Here is a 16491-nt window from a genome sequence, read left to right on the forward strand (position 1 = left end):
GGTTTTGGGTTGTTGTGTTTTCATTTTCACTTGTTTCTATGCATTTTTTGATTTCTTCTGTGATTTGTTGGTTATTCAGAAGCATGTTGTTTAGTCTCCATATGTTTGTATTTTAATTTTTTTTCCTATAGTTGACAGCTAATCTTACCACATTGTGATCAAAAAAGTCTCTTGCTTTTCTTATACATTTTTATGCTTATCAGAATATCTAATTTTTGACAGGATGCTGGAGATTTGTTGAATATCTTAATTGTTTTTTGTTTTTCACAGTGTCTTGAAGTTTATTTTTGGCAGTCAGTTAAACTTTGTGCAGATTGTCTTGCTGTTTTTGAGACTGTATCTAATGGGTTTTATTAGTGCAGCATTTATTCAAGAACCAATTCAGAACTGATTCTAAGACACAAACTTCTTGGCTCTCTGGGGAATGCTACAGGTAGGTTTTCATGGAGCATTCCTTCCTGGGTGGTTGGTAGGCAACCATCCCACAGACCTCTGTAGCTTTGATAATCAATTATTTAGCTTAAATTTTCTTGCTATTTCTTCCTTGTCCAGCTTTGTGGAGTTTTATCTTACAAATGCACACCCTAGACAAAGCTCAGACAAGACAAAAGGATATCTATATGGAGATTTCCAGATTTCTTTCTCTGTGGCTTTTCATGATTCACTTGCTATTCCAGCTACTTCAGCCTCCCAACATTGGTCTCCCTGAGTTTACCAGAAATGCTGTGCTCTGTTGCCATATACCTTCTTTGGGCCATGATCTCAAAAGGATCGCCAGACCAAGAGTCAGGGTGGACATAGGGTTCACCTCATCTGTTCCTCTTCTGTCTTAGGTCACAAGTTAGCATTACCTGGTGTCCAGTGTCTAAAAACAATTATTTTATATATGTTGTCCAGTTATTAGTTGCATATGGTGTGTGACTAATGGAGAGAACAATCCAATTCAAGTCCCCTCAAATGAATGAATACAATACACTCTATCAAAATGACCTAAGACACATTTTGAAACTGATTCAGGGAATGAAAGTGCAACAAAATTCAGAATTAGGACAAATTCAGTAATGATACAATAATTCAAGAAATTCTTAGAAATGAAAGTAAAAATAATTTAAGAAATTAAAAGTAATAGAAGAGCAAATAAATATAATGGATAATACTTTAGGAAAAACAGAACATGAAAGAAGGGAATGAAGAAAAGAAAAAAATGAAGAAACTTATGGGAAGCAACAAATGTAGATACCAGGCCAAGAAGATTTAGTCTATGGTGAGCAAGAGCCACAAGAACAAAACCAAAGCAAACATAAAAAATATAATTCAAGGAACTTTTGATAGTATTAAATAGATATTAATTTAGATATCTGAAGTGACATATTAAAAAGAAACATCACACCTAATAAAAATGCTGAAGAATATCATAACAAATCCTTATAAAATTATTGAAAACCACACAGTACAAATTTTTGAGTTCTTTTTGAAAGACCTAGAAACAATTACTAACCCAGAAACAAAGAGTCCCTGTTTTAAAATCTAGTGTGTAGCCTTGAAACACCATTTCACCACTAAAAGAATACAAATATCTTGCAAAAAGTGTTGGTTTCTGGTCTGAAGAATGGAATATATGAGAGGAGATCAGATCACCTTGTCATATCAGACAATATTTAACATTAGAGACTAATAGCACCATATCCAAAAGACTCAAGAGACAAAATAAAGAGAATTTCACAGGCCCAAGACAGAAAATTTTGAGCAACAAAAGAATAGTAGTTGTAATGGAGTAAAACACAAAAAAAGTATGATTAAATTAGTGAGAAAGTAATTAACCTCCAACTAAAATAAATAAATTTGTATTAAAAAAGAGAAAAAAATTAAAAACATCAAAAAATAACTAATCATCTTTAGAGGATAATAAGAAATCAAAGTACTGTTTTAAAATTAGAAAATGAAGGTGATGTGTATTTATATGAACTGTAGTGATGGCTACTCAAATCTGTGCATGTGATAAATTTGCATCAAAGTAAATGTATACACACAGAAATGAGTATAAATAAAAATAGGGAAAGCTTAATAAGAGCAGTAGATTGTCTGTCATAACATGCAGAATCCTATGTTTAAAAAAAATAATCCTATATGTAATACTGTATTATAATTTTGCAAAATATTCCCATTGGGGGAAACTGCATAAGGTACACAGGATCACTCTATATTATTTCTTATACCTGCATATGAATCTACAATTATCTCAGAAGATAAAGGTTAGCTTAAAATCTTCATTAGCTAATCTTCATAATACTTTCATCAATGATATATTGCTGAATATATTCTTGACAACTGCATAGCCTTATAAATGTATTTCCCTTAAGAACGAGAATATGTGAGTGAAGACTTCTTATGTCTACTTTCTTATGCCCCTCAATTTCCTGCCATTCTACCACTGTTGGTCTACAGTTGTAGAAACAGGGTGACAGATTTAGCATTCCTTACAAATTCATATTCCTTTATGGAAAGTATACAGTTTGTTTTTTATTTAGTTTTGAATCCTTTAGAATAAACATTTTAAGCCTAGTTGATAATGCCTAATAGTGAATAGATAATGATGATTAACAACCATAATGGTAGTGACTGATGACCATGTTAATGGTAATGACCAAAGGTGGTGTTGGTGGTGACTGTGGTAGTGTTGGTGGTAATGACGACAATGATGGTGATGATACTGTTATTGGTTTTAAAACGTCTTAAAGGGGGGCATTAGACTATAGTTTCCTAAACAGCAAAGTGACTCTACCAATAAAAGGAAAATTAACACACCTGGGAGCCAAAAAACACGATTCACAGCAAAGGGGTAAACCAAGACTCTAATTGCTCCTTAACTCAGGTCTGCAGTCTCTGAAGTGATTGCATCCAAGGAGAAGCTGTGACCATACTTATATAAATGAGCTGAACTCCAAGTCCCCCAAGACTTGAAGGGATCCAAGTCAAAATATATCCCCCCAGATCTATTTTTCATGACAGTGCTGGTCCCTTTGAGTAAACTTAGAATTAGATATAAATCTATAGGGCCCTCTCACTCCCTGATATTTATTTCCTGATCTTTGAAATCTAGGCATCCTCTGTAATTTCTGGGAGACTGATCCATTTTTTCCTCAGTACAAGTACTTAATTACTATTTAAAGCGATTGTACAGAGAACATCTATCTTCCATGAACTCTTGTTTATAATGCACGAGATTTTCAACCATATGTTTACTTCATCTCTAAGTGTTTTTTCTTTGTGTCTTATTTTCTTATGGGCAGTAATCCTGAGCCTCTGATGGTCTTCTGGAAACTGGAGGTAATAATGGTAGTGACTGATATCAAGTATGGGGTCATGTTTTCCTGTTTTATGTTATTAGATGATTGTGGAAAAAAGTAATTCTCTGTGCTGTCTAGGGTTTTCCCATCAGCACTGCACTAAGTAAATGGTGTTCACTTTGTACTGCTCTGTAAAGCCCTTTGATTTATGGTAATGGTATATTCCAGGTGGATTTTTCCACGTATCAAGAGGTAGAAATTGAATAGAAGGGGATATGTAAGATATTTTCAAACTATTGTTGCTACCTACTTTTTCTCCTTTGTAATAAATGGAAATAATATTCAAAAAATTGTAGCTATTTCTGATAGTAATTATTATGAAGCAAACAATTTAACCACCAATAATTTAACATGTAAAGTTTACAAAGGCAATGCAGATTTTCTTGTCTTCACACCACATTCTAAAGATTCAAAGACTCTTACACTTAGATAAGAAATATAGTTAGTGCCAGAGTTACTATTCTTATAGAAATAATTTATTAATAATAAGTTATTCTTATAGGAATCTAATGACACAACACATTTTGAAGTGCTACAGTTAAAAAATAGGTTACACACTTTTTTAAATAATATATGTCGATACACATGTAAGTATATATGCACTGATAAGATGTAAAAAGACAGTCTAGACTGTTGTTAGTCTCCAAGGAGCAGGAAAATAGTATTGTATTTTTGCTTCTTAGTGTTTCTGATTTCCTACAATGCACATATAATTTATTTAAAAATCTGAAATTGTTAATAAAATTTGTCATTTGTGTCCAGAAATTCAATAGGTTAAGTTTACTAAATAATAACAAAGTGCTGCACACAAGACAACCTACAGCAAAGCAACACAGTTTACTGAAAACAAAATAGACTGGTAGTCAGAAGTCCAAAGTTTCATAACTAGTTTTGTGCTTATAAATTTAGCTTTTAAAGGCTAAGTTTCCTAGAAAATAGAAAAATAATGCAATATTCTTCTTTTTTATTAGCTATGCACAATATAACACACCAAGGATAAAGCATGTTCAACCACAACATTGCTTAGAGCTCTACGTGTGCAGGTTTATTAGGCTACATGCTTGGGCCTTAGGGAAGAGCTCATGATCAGAAGAAAGCAGTTTCAGTTCCAAGTCCTTGGTAATTAGGAAGCCTCAGGAAAATCACTTCTGTCTGGCATTTCAGTTTCCTCCATATGAACATAGGATTGAAAATTCAACTCTAGACATATTTTTCCTGAGACACAAAACTTGTGGGAAGAGTTAATGAGATTGACTTTTGACTAGCATTACATAAAAGTTAGTAACTGTAAAAGGGAGCAAAGAAAATAGTGCAAATTTAGGGTTTTAGCTTAAGAAATATTTATTTCAGAAATGGGATATATATAGCAATGATGATCCATGCTTCTTATAGCCATGTGTATATTGTGAGTACTTTGTCAATAAGGAGATAATGGCTTTATATTATGATCTGAAAATAAAAACAACAATAATAAGAGTAGCTATTGAGCCCTACTCTAGACCTGTGGTCCCCAATCTTTTTGATATCAGGGAATGGTTCTGTGGGAGACAATTTTTCCACGGACCTGGGCAGCAGGGGGATGGTTTCGGGATGATTCAAGGACATTACCTTTATTGTGCACTTTAATATTATTACATCAAGTCCACCTCAGATCATCAGGCTTTAGATCCCGGAGGCTGAGGTCCCTTGCTCTAGACAATGCTAAATGCCAGGACTGAGGCCTCAGCACAGATGGATTCAATGAGAATCTCTGTAGACCACAGAGAATTCCAGACACCTAACGACACATCACATTTTTATGGAACTGGCTTTCTGAAAAATATTTTCTAACTATGTATTATCCAATATTATTTTTACAACAACCTTAGGAGTTGATATCACTAATTTCATATTTCAGATACAGAAACTGACTTGTAACTCAGTGATACTGCTGTAACTACCATATCACCCTGACACTAAATCTCTGTGCAACAAGTTTTCATCTGTTCACAATCAGTGAATATTTAGGACTTCCATAGACCATAAGGAAGTTTCATTTCAGAAGCAAAATACATCTCCAACTACAAAATATGAATGCTAGTGCTTGTTATCTACAGGATTGAGGTTCTCAGACTTGAACCTACATCAGCCTCACCTGGAGACAGTATGGTACACAGATCAGTGGACCCCATCCCAGAGTTCTTGACTTGGGAGGTCTGGGGTAAGGCCAGAGAATCTGCATCTCTAATGTCTTCAGGTGATGCAAGCAATGCTAGTACAGGGTCTAGACTTTAAGACCCACTGCTCTAGGATATTTCAGAGACATGAATACAGTAAAAGTTCTAGATCTTGCGCCATTTTTCTTCTCATCTCTATGACCACTGAAATATTCAGGGTCTGGTCTTCCTCCCAAAACAAACAAGAAGATGAGGGAAGATTCATCAGGAAGGATATCAGGATCTCTCTGCTGGTCCCAAATGCTCAAAACTAGCTTCATCAAGCAGTGCAAGAAGCAGCCTTTCAAGTAGTTCTTCTCTCCCATCCCCACAGGGCCCCTAGCCAGAGGAGAATGGCTACAGAAAATCACTCTACAGTGACAGAGTTCATTCTTCAGGGTTTGACAGATCGGCCAGAGCTTCAGCTCCCACTTTTCTTCCTTTTCCTTGGGATCTACTTGGTCACCATGATAGGGAACCTGGGCGTGATAACACTGATTTGTCTGAATGCCCACCTTCATACTCCCATGTACTATTTCCTCAGCAACCTGTCCTTTGTGGATCTCTGCTACTCCTCTGTCACTACCCCTAAGATGTTGGTGAACTTTGTGTCAGAGAAGAACATCATCTCTTATGCAGGGTGCATGTCGCAGCTCTACTTCTTCCTGGTGTTTGTCATTGCTGAGTGTTACATGCTGACAGTGATGGCCTATGACCGCTATGTTGCCATCTGCAGACCTTTGCTTTACAACATCATCATGTCTCATCGAGTCTGCTCCCTTCTGGTAGCTGGGGTCTATGCCATAGGGTTCATTAGTTCAACTATAGAGACTGGCCTCATGTTGAAACAGTCCTATTGTGAACACCTCATCAGTTATTACTTCTGTGAAATCCTCCCCCTCATGAAACTAACCTGCTCTAGCACCTACCATGTTGAGATGACAGTCTTCATTTTTGCTGTAGTCAACTTCATAGTCACCAGTTCATCAGTCCTAATTTCCTATGCCTTCATCCTGTCCAGTATTCTCCGCATCAGTACCACAGAGGGAAGGTCCAAAGCTTTCAGCACATGTAGCTCACACTTTGCAGCCGTAGGGATTTTCTATGGAACGACCGCATTCATGTACTTGAAACCCTCAACAGCCAGTTCCCTGGCCCAGGAGAACATGGCCTCTGTGTTCTACACCACAGTGATCCCCATGCTGAATCCCCTGATCTACAGCTTGAGGAATAAGGAGGTAAAAGTGGCCATCCAGAGAACTCTGAGGGAAAAACCCTTTTGATACAAATGTTATGATTCTTTTTCAGTTTTAAAAATAACTTTTTATGAATCCCAGAGGGGAGCATTCCAAATGCTCAACTACTTGGGTTTGGAAACAGTCCCTTCTCTGCATGACTGGGTGACTGCTCTTGCCTCCTTCCCTCTTCCTTCCCACCTTCTGTCTCCTCCCACTTCTGTTTGAAGCCAGCTGATGTTAAGTTGGATGAAGCACAAGCTGGAATCAAGATTGCCAGGAGAAATATCAATAACCTCAGATATGCAGGAGACACCAATCTTATGGCAGAAAGTGAAGAACTAAAGACCCTCGATGAAAGTGAAAGAGGAGAGTGAAAAGGCTGGCTTCAAACTCAACATTCAAAAAACTGAGATCATGGCAACCAGTCCCATCACTTCATGGAAAATCAATGAGGAAACAATGGAAACAATAATAGATTTTATTTAAGGGGTGGGGGCTCCAAAATTGCTTCAGATGGTGACTACAGCCATGAAATTAAAAGATGCTTTCTCCTTGGAAGAAAAGCTATGACCAACCTAGACAGCATATTAAAAAGCAGAGACATTACTTTGCCAAAAAAGGTCGATCTAGTCAAAGCTATGGGTTTTCCAGTGGTCATGTATGGATGTGAGAGCTGGACTGTGAAGAAAGCTGAGTTCCAAAGAATTGATGCTTTTGAACTGGGGTTTTGGAGAAGACTCTTGATATTCCCTTGAACTGCAAGGAGATCAAACCAGTCAATCCTCAAAGAAATCAGTTCTGAATATTCATTGGAAGGACTGATGCTGAAGCTGAAACTCCAATACTTTGGCCACCTGATGTGAAGAACTGACTCCTTGGAACAGATTCTGATGCTGGGAGAGATTGAAGGCAAGAGGAGAAGGGGACGACAGAGGATGAGATGATTGCATGGCATCACTGACTTGATGGACATGAGTTTGAGCAAGCTTTGTTGTTGTTGCTGAGTTGTTGCTGGACAGGGAAGCCTAGCATGCTGCAGTCCATGGGGTCACCAAGAGTCAGACATGAATGAGCGACTGAACTACTGACTGATGTTAAGTTCATCTTTTCTCTCATTGAGAAGCATTTTCTCTATTCTGACCCTTTGGCAAACTCTATTCTCTTAATTGTAACTTAATATATGTTTTAAAATTTCACAGAATCAGAGAACCAACAGTGGCTACTGGGATGGGAGGTGGACATGACAGCCAGAGGATTAAGCTCACAACTATTATGTATAAAATAAAGAAGGAATAAGGATGTGTGGTGCAGCACAGGGAAATAAACTAATTAGTTTACAGTGACTTGGAAGCAACCTAGATGTCCATCAGCAGATGAATGGATAAGAAAGCTGTGGTACATAAACACAATGGAGTATTACTCAGCCATTAAAAAGAATACATTTGAATCCGTTCTAATGAGGTGGATGAAACTGGAGCTGATTAAACAGAGTGAAGTAAGCCAGAAAGAAAAACACCAATACAGTATACTAACGCATATATATGGAACTTAGAAAGATGGTAACGATAACCCTGTATGCGAGACAGCAAAAGAGACACAGATGTATAGGACAGTCTTTTGGACTCTGTGGGAGAAGGAAAGAGTGGGATGATTTGGGGGAATGTCATGGAAACGTATAATATCATATAAGAAACAAATCGTCAGTTCAGGTTCAATACAGGATCCTTGGGGCTGGTGCACTGGGATGACCTGGAGGGATGGTACGGGGAAGGAGGTGGGAGGGGGGTTCAGGATGAGGAACACGTGTACGCCCATGGCGGATTCATGTTGATGTATGGCAGAACCAATAGAATATTGTAAAGTAATTAGCCTCCAATTAAAATAAATAAATTTAAATTTTTAAAAAATGTGGCCACAAAGAAAGAGAAAAAAAAAGTGTATTAACTATAAAAATACTGAATAACTTTGTTATATGTCTGAAAGTAATAGAATATTGTAAATCAACTACCTTTTAATTAAAAATTAAACTTTCATCATTGAATTTTAGAGTCATTCACTGTTTAATTACCTTCTGTGTAAAAAACATGCTCAACCCAGTTCCTACTTATTTGCATTTGCATGGGTGTGTGCTAAGATGATTCAATGGTGTCCAACTCCATGTGACCCTATGGAGCATAGCCTACTGGGCTCCTTTGTCCATGGCAAGAATACTGAAGTGGGTTGCCATGCCCTCCTCCAGGGAATCTTCCCAGCCCTGCTATGGAGCCCATGTCTTTTAGGTCTCCTGCATTGGTAGGTGGGTTCTTTATCACTGGCTTCACCTGGGAAGCCATATTTGCACTTGGGAGTACACAAAGCAGAGAGTAATGAAATTGAGAGTCACCAAGAAGTAGTATTTAGAGCTTTCTCATCTAGATTTCCTCATCCATTTTCTTTGACTTCTTCCTATTTTTTTCTGCCCAAGAACTTCTTCCTGGTCATTTTATGTCACTTTTTAGTCACGATAATAATAATGCCACCCACTACCATGTTTGGGGGCATCTACTCTGAGCCACACAGCTCTTCTAAATGCTTTGTATGCCTTATTTCAATTACACTTCACAATAGTTAAGTACCACTGTTTTCCCCATGTCACTGTGGAATTTGATGTAGTAAATTGCTCAAGGTCACACAACTGATAAACAAAGACTTGGGAACTCAAACCCAAGTCTAAGTGACTCTGTAACCCACACTCATGGCTCTCAGTCATCTTGCCCTTTGCTTTATGCTGTTATTCCCTCTGAACAGCAATTAACCCTGCCCTAATTGTGCTCTTCTGATCTCAAATATCTCCTATAATCAGTTCCTCAGACTCTCACCTTTCATCTTCCCTAATTTCTTCACATTTATCAGCAACTTCTTTTTATAACTAGAGAAAGTTTACACTAGAGTGACCAGCTCAGCAGTTCACCAGACACTTTCCCAGTTTTAACTCTGGAAGCCTCCACCCTGGGAAACTCTTCTGTTCCAAAAAACCAGGATGACTGGTCACCAGATTACATGCTGTTACAACTCTCTTCCCCTGCTTAATTAACTCAGAGATCTAACACTTACCGCAGCCAGTAAATCCAGTGGCCTTGAGACAAAGTTTCTCCCCACTCCTCTTGCTTTACTCCAATATCAAAGATAGGTTTTAGACTTAGCAGCCTGATATGATGCATAAGATTGATAGATACTTCTTGTTATTTCTAGCTAATTCTGGTATTCTCTTGCATTGATCAGTGGTTTATTATCAGAAATGAACATGACTCCAGTTTTCTCAAGCAGAAAGGCAGTGAATAAGGGAATAACTTGCTTACAGTTTAATTAATGACTAAAGAAAGGGAATTTAACTCAGATGAGCATTATATCTACTACTGTGGGCAGGAATCCCTTAGAAGAAATGGAGTAGCCGTCATGGTCAACAAGAGTCCGAAATGCAGTACTTGTATGCAATCTCAAAAATGACAGAATGATCTCTGTTCGTTTCCAAGGCAAACCATTCAATGTCACTGTAATCCAAGTCTATGCCCCAACCAGTAATGTTGAAGAAGCTGAAGTTGAATGGTGCTATGAAGACCTACAAGACCTTTTAGAACTAGCATCCAAAAAAGATGTCCTTTTCATTATAGGGGACTGGAATGTAAAAGTAGGAAGTCAAGAAACACCTGGAGTAACAATCAAATTTGGCCTCAGAACACAGAATGAAGCAGGGCAAAGACTAATAGTTTTGCCAAGAAAATGCACTGGTCATAGCAAACACCCTCTTCCAAAAACACAAGAGAAGACTCTACACATGGACATCACCAGATGGTCAACATTGAAACCAGATTGATTATATTCTTTGCAGCCAAATATGGAGAAGCTCTACACAGTCAACAAAAACAAGACCAGGAGCTGACTGTGGCTCAGATCATGAACTCCTTATTGCCAAATTCAGACTTAAATTGAAGAAAGTAGGGAAAACCGCTAGACCATTCAGGTATGACCTAAATCAAATCCCTTATGATTATACAGTGGAAGTGAGAAATAGATTTAAGGGACTGGATCTGATAGATACAGTGTCTGATGAACTATGGACAGAGGTTCATGACATTGTACAGGAGACAGGGATCAAGACCATCCCCATGGAAAAGAAATGCAAAAAAGCAAAATGGCTGTCTGAGGAGGCCTTAAAAATAGCTGTGAAAAGAAGAGAAGTAAAAAGCAAAGGAGAAAAGGAAAGATATAAGCATCTGAATGCAGAGTTCCAAAGAATAGCAAGAAGAGATAAGAAAGCCTTCCTCAGTGATCAATGCAAAGACATAGAGGAAAACAACAGAATGGGAAAGACTAGAGATCTCTTCAAGGAAACTAGAGACACCAAGGGAAAATTTCATGCAAAGATGGGCTCGATGAAGGACAGAAATGGTATGGACCTAACAGAAGCAGAAGATATTAAGAAGAGGTGGCAAGAATACACGGAAGAACTGTACAAAAAAGATCTTCATGACCCAGATAATCACGATGGTGTGATCACTCACCTAGAGCCAGACATCCTGGAATGTGAAGTCAAGTGGGCCTTAGAAAGCATCACTACGAACAAAGCTAGTGGAGGTGATGGAATTCCAGTTGAGCTATTTCAAATCCTGAAAGATGATGCTGTGAAAGTGCTGCACTCAATATGCCAGCAAATGTGGAAAACTCAGCAATGGCCACAGGACTGGAAAAGGTCAGTTTTCATTCCAATCCCAGAGAAAGGCAATGCCAAAGAATGCCCAAATGACAGCACAATTGCACTCATCTCACATGCTAGTAAAGTAATACTTAAAATTCTCCAAGCCAGGCTTCAACAATACATGAACCATGAACTCGCAGATGTTCAAGCTGGTTTAAGAAAAGGCAGAAGAACCAGAGATCAAATTGACAACATCAGCTGGATCATCAAAAAGGCAAGAGAGTTCCAGAAAAACATCTATTTCTGCTGTATTGACTATGCCAACGCCTTTGACTGTGTGGATCACAAGAAACTGTGGAAAATTCTGAAAGAGATGGGAATACCAGACCACCTTACCTGCCGCTTGAGAAACCTTTATGTGGGTCAGGAAACAACAGTTAGAACTGGACATGGAAAAACAGACTGGTTCCAAATAGGAAAAGGAGTACATCAAAGCTGTATATTGTCACCCTGCTTATTGAACTTATATGCAGAGTACATCATGAGAAATGCTGGGCTGGAAGAAATACAAGCTGGAATCAAGATTGCCGGGAGAAATATCAATCACCTCAGATAAGCAGATGACACCGCCATTATGGCAGAAAGTGAGGAGGAACTAAAAAGCCTCTTGATGAAAGTGAAAGTGGAGAGTGAAAAAGTTGGCTTAAACTCAACATTCAGAAAACTAAGATCATGGCATCTGGTCCCATCAGTTCAGTTCAGTTCAGTCTCTCAGTCGAGTCCAACTCTTTGCGACCCCATGAATCGCAGCACGCCAGGCCTCCCTCCCTGTCCATCAACATCTCCCAGAGTTTGCTCAGACTCACGTCCATCGAGTCCGTGATGCCATCCAGCCATCTCATCCTCGGTCGTCCCCTTCTCCTCCTGCCCCCAATCCCTCCCAGCATCAGAGTCTTTTCCAATGAGCCACCTCTTCATGGCAAATAGATGGGGAAACAGTGAAAACAAGATCAGACTTTATTTTGGTGGGGGGCTCCAAAATCATTGCAGATGGTGGCTGCAGCCATGAAATTAAAAGACGCTTACTCCTTGGAAGAAAAGTTATGACCAACCTAGATAGCATATTCAAAAGCAGAGACGTTACTTTGCCAACAAAGGTCCATCTAGTCAAGGCTATGGTTTTTCCAGTGGTCATGTATGGATGTGAGAGTTGGACTGTGAAGAAAGCTGAGCACCGAAGAATTGATGCTTTTGAACTGTGGTGTTGGAGAAGACTCTTGAGAGTCCCTTGAACTGCAAGGAGATCCAACCAGTCCATTCTGAAGGAGATCAGCCCTGGGATTTCTTTGGAGAGAATGATGCTGAAGCTGAAACTCCAGTACTTTGGGCACCTCATGCGAAGAGTTGACTCATTGGAAAAGACTCTGATGCTGGGAGGGATTGGGGGCAGGAGGAGAAGGGGACGACCAAGGGAGAGATGGCCGGATGGCATCACTGACTCGATGGACGTGAATCTGAGTGAACTCCGGCAGCTGGTGATGGACAGGGAGGCCTGGCATGCTGCAATTCATGAGGCTGCAAAGAGTTGGACATGACTGAGCGACTGAACTGAACTGAACTGAGGCTATCCCCTAAGGGACTTCACATTAGAGCTGACCCACAGCTGCCACTATGACCACTGCCATCATGTAAAATGGCCCACATACTCACCAAATTGTTAATAAACAATTGAGCTCTGGGATAGAGCATCACCTGGAAACTTGTTAAAGATGCAAATTTGAGGTTTCTCCTGCCAGTACTCAGTACTTAAAGAAGCCCCCGTCCACAGTCACAGCTTGCCGCATCCACCTCACACCTCTTCTTCTGTCCCACTCCACAAGTACTCCATCCATACCTTGACACAGCCATTCCCTGGCCATCCTTTGCTCTGAGTATGAACAGCCAGCTGTGTGGTCTGCCTCTGGAGGATGGGACTTTGGAATAGACTTAGTGAATTATAAGAGTTCTTTTTTTTTTTAACTTATCTTACTTTACAATACTGTATTGGTTTTGCCATACATGTACACCCATGGTGGATTCATGTCAATGTATAAGAGTTCTTATATGACCTGAATACAAGTCCTTTGATATTGAACATCTTCCCCTCTCTGTGTCTTGTCTTTTCACTTCTTCAATAGTCTATTTCCAAGAATAGAAGTTTTCATTCTTAAGCCCAGTTGTTATTTTTGATCTTTTATGGTGGGTACTTTTTTGCTTATTCTAAAATCCCTTAGCCTATACCAACATCATGAAAATTTTCATTTTTCTTCAGAAGTATTAAAATGTTTGCTTTTACCCTTAAATCAATTATCTATTTAATTATAACCTTTTAACATGAAAAAATTTAATATATACCAAGTAAAGAGAAGAGTTGTCTAAACATCCATATACCCAACATCTAGCTCAACAATTATCAACATTTTGTTCTTCTTTGATTATCTCTATGTCCACCCACAAAATATAATATATTTTAACCATTGCATCTTCAAATATTTTTTGTTTATTCTCTTCCTTCCTGGACTCTGATGACACAGTTGTTTAGACCACTTGAAATTGTTCTACATGTTACTGAGGTTGTTTGTTGTTTTTCTGTGTGGCTTAGTTTAATAGTTGCTCTTTCATTAATCTTTTCTTCTTCAGTGTCTATCCTGCTGTTGCATGTGTGCATGCTAAGTCTCTTCAGTCATGTCTGACTCTGCGACCCCTATGGACTGTAACCTGTCAGGCTCCTCTGTCCATGGGATTCTCCCAGCAAGAATATTGGAGTGAGTTTCCATTTCCTTATACAGGCAGAATGGCCATCATCAAAAAAAAAAATATCTACAAACAATAAATGCTGGAGATGGTATGGAGACAAGGGTACCCTCTACACTGTTGATGGAAATGTAAATTGGTGCAACCACTATGGAAAACAGTATGAAGTTTCTTAAAAAACTAGAAATAGAGTTACCATATTGCCCAACAATCCCCCTTTTGAGCATATATCTGGAGAAAACCATAATTTGAAAAGATACATGCATTCCAGTGTTCATTGCAGCACTATTTACAGTAGCCAGGACATGGAAGCAACACAAATATCCATCGACAGAGGAATGGATTAAAAAGATGTGGTACATATATGCAATGGAATATTACTCAGTCATTAAAAAGAATTAAATAGTACCATTTGCAGCAACATGGATAGACTAGAGATTATCATACTAAGTTAAGTGGGTCAGAAAGAGAAGTATAAATAACATGTTATCACTTATATGTGGAATCTTAAAAAAGAGTACAAATGAACTTATCTATAAAACAGAAATAGGGTTACAGATATAGAAAACAAAATGGTTATCAGGGGGTGGTGGAGGAAGGTATAAAAATTGGGAGATTGGGATTGACATATACACATTCAGTTCAGTTCAGTCGCTCAGGCATGTCCAACTCTTTGTGACCCCATGAACCGCAGCACACCAGGCCTCTCTGTCCATCACCAACTCACAGAGTTTACCCAAACTCATGTCCATTGAGTCAGTGACGTCATCCAACCATCTCATCATCTGTCATCCCCTTCTCCTTTCGCCTTCAATCTTTTCCAAAATCAGGGTCTTTTCAAATGAGTCAGCTGTTCGCATCAGGTGGTTGAAGTATTGGAGTTTCAGCTTCAACATCAGGCCTTCCAAACAAAAGCCAGGACTGATCTCCTTCAGGATGGACTGGTTGGATCTCCTTGCAGTCCAAGGGACTCTCAAAAGTCTTCTCCAACACCACAATTCAAAAGCATCCATTCTTCAGTGCTCAGCGTTCTTCACAGTCCAACTTTCACATCCATACATGACCACTGGAAAAACCGTAGCCTTGACTAGATGGACCTTTGTTGGCAAAGTAACGTCTCTGCTTTTGAATATGCTATCTAGGTTGGTCATAACTTTTCTTCCAAGGGGTAAGCGTCTTTTAATTTCATGGCTGCAATCACCATCTGCAGTGATTTTGGAGCCCAAAAAAATAAAGTCTGACACTGTTTCCACTGTTTCCCCATCTATTTCCCATGAAGTGATGGGACCGGATGCCATGATCTTGGTTTTCTACATGTTGAACTTTAAGCCAACTTTTTCACTCTCCTCTTTCACTTTCATCAAGAGGCTCTTTTGTTCTTCTTCACTTTCTGCCATAAGGGAGGTGTCATTTGTGTATCTGAGGTTATTGATATTTCTCCCAGCAATCTTGATTCCAGCTTCTGCTTCCTCCAGCCCAGCATTTCTCATGATGTACTCTACATATAAGTTAAATAAGCAGGGTGACGTATACACACTACTATATATGAGATAGATAATAAGGACCTACTGTTTAACACAGGGAACTCCACTCAATACTCCATAATGACCTATATGGGAAATAAATCTAGATAAGACTGGATATATATTTACATGCATAACTGATTTACTTTACATCAGAAGTCAATACAACATTGTAAATCAACTACACTCCAATAATTTTTTTAAATTTACAAATCCCTAGGGCAATTACAGAAACTTTGTCAGAAGTCATAAAAGCTAACACACTCTAAAATCCCCAAAATAAGTGAGTGTCCATAAATAATAAATAAAATATGCATTAGCAACATTTTCATACATGATATACATGATATATGACTGATTATATTCTTGAAAAGTATATAATCTTTTCCACATATTTCTCTACAGAATGAGAATATATGACTGAAGGGTTTTTATTTCTACCTTCTTATGCCCCTCAACCTCCTGCCACTCTAATACTGTTCATCTATGGGTGCAGCAGCAGCAGGGTGGCAGATTTAGCATTCCTTGTAAATTAACACTCCTTTACTGAAAATATATAGCTTGCCTTAATAAAATATTACAATATGATCTTAAAACCTTTTAAAGTAAACTTTTAAACCTAGTTGATTATGCATTATGATGAATAACTAATGATGAGTAACAACCATAATGATAGTGACTGATGATGGAGTTGATGGTATTACTGGTGGTGCTGGTGGT

At 38.5% G+C, this 16491-nt stretch overlaps 1 protein-coding gene across 1 annotated transcript; it reads left to right on the forward strand.

Moving 5' to 3' along the window:
- Positions 1–5871: 5871 nt before the first annotated feature.
- Positions 5872–6825, forward strand: LOC101116438 (olfactory receptor 8A1-like). Its single transcript, XM_012102300.4, has one exon. The coding sequence runs from the start codon at positions 5896–5898 to the stop codon at positions 6823–6825; it is 930 nt and encodes a 309-aa protein (XP_011957690.2). The 5' UTR covers positions 5872–5895.
- Positions 6826–16491: the final 9666 nt, after the last annotated feature.

This window comes from Ovis aries, chromosome 21 (assembly GCF_016772045.2).
Source record: "Ovis aries strain OAR_USU_Benz2616 breed Rambouillet chromosome 21, ARS-UI_Ramb_v3.0, whole genome shotgun sequence".
Classification (NCBI taxonomy): domain Eukaryota; kingdom Metazoa; phylum Chordata; class Mammalia; order Artiodactyla; family Bovidae; genus Ovis; species Ovis aries.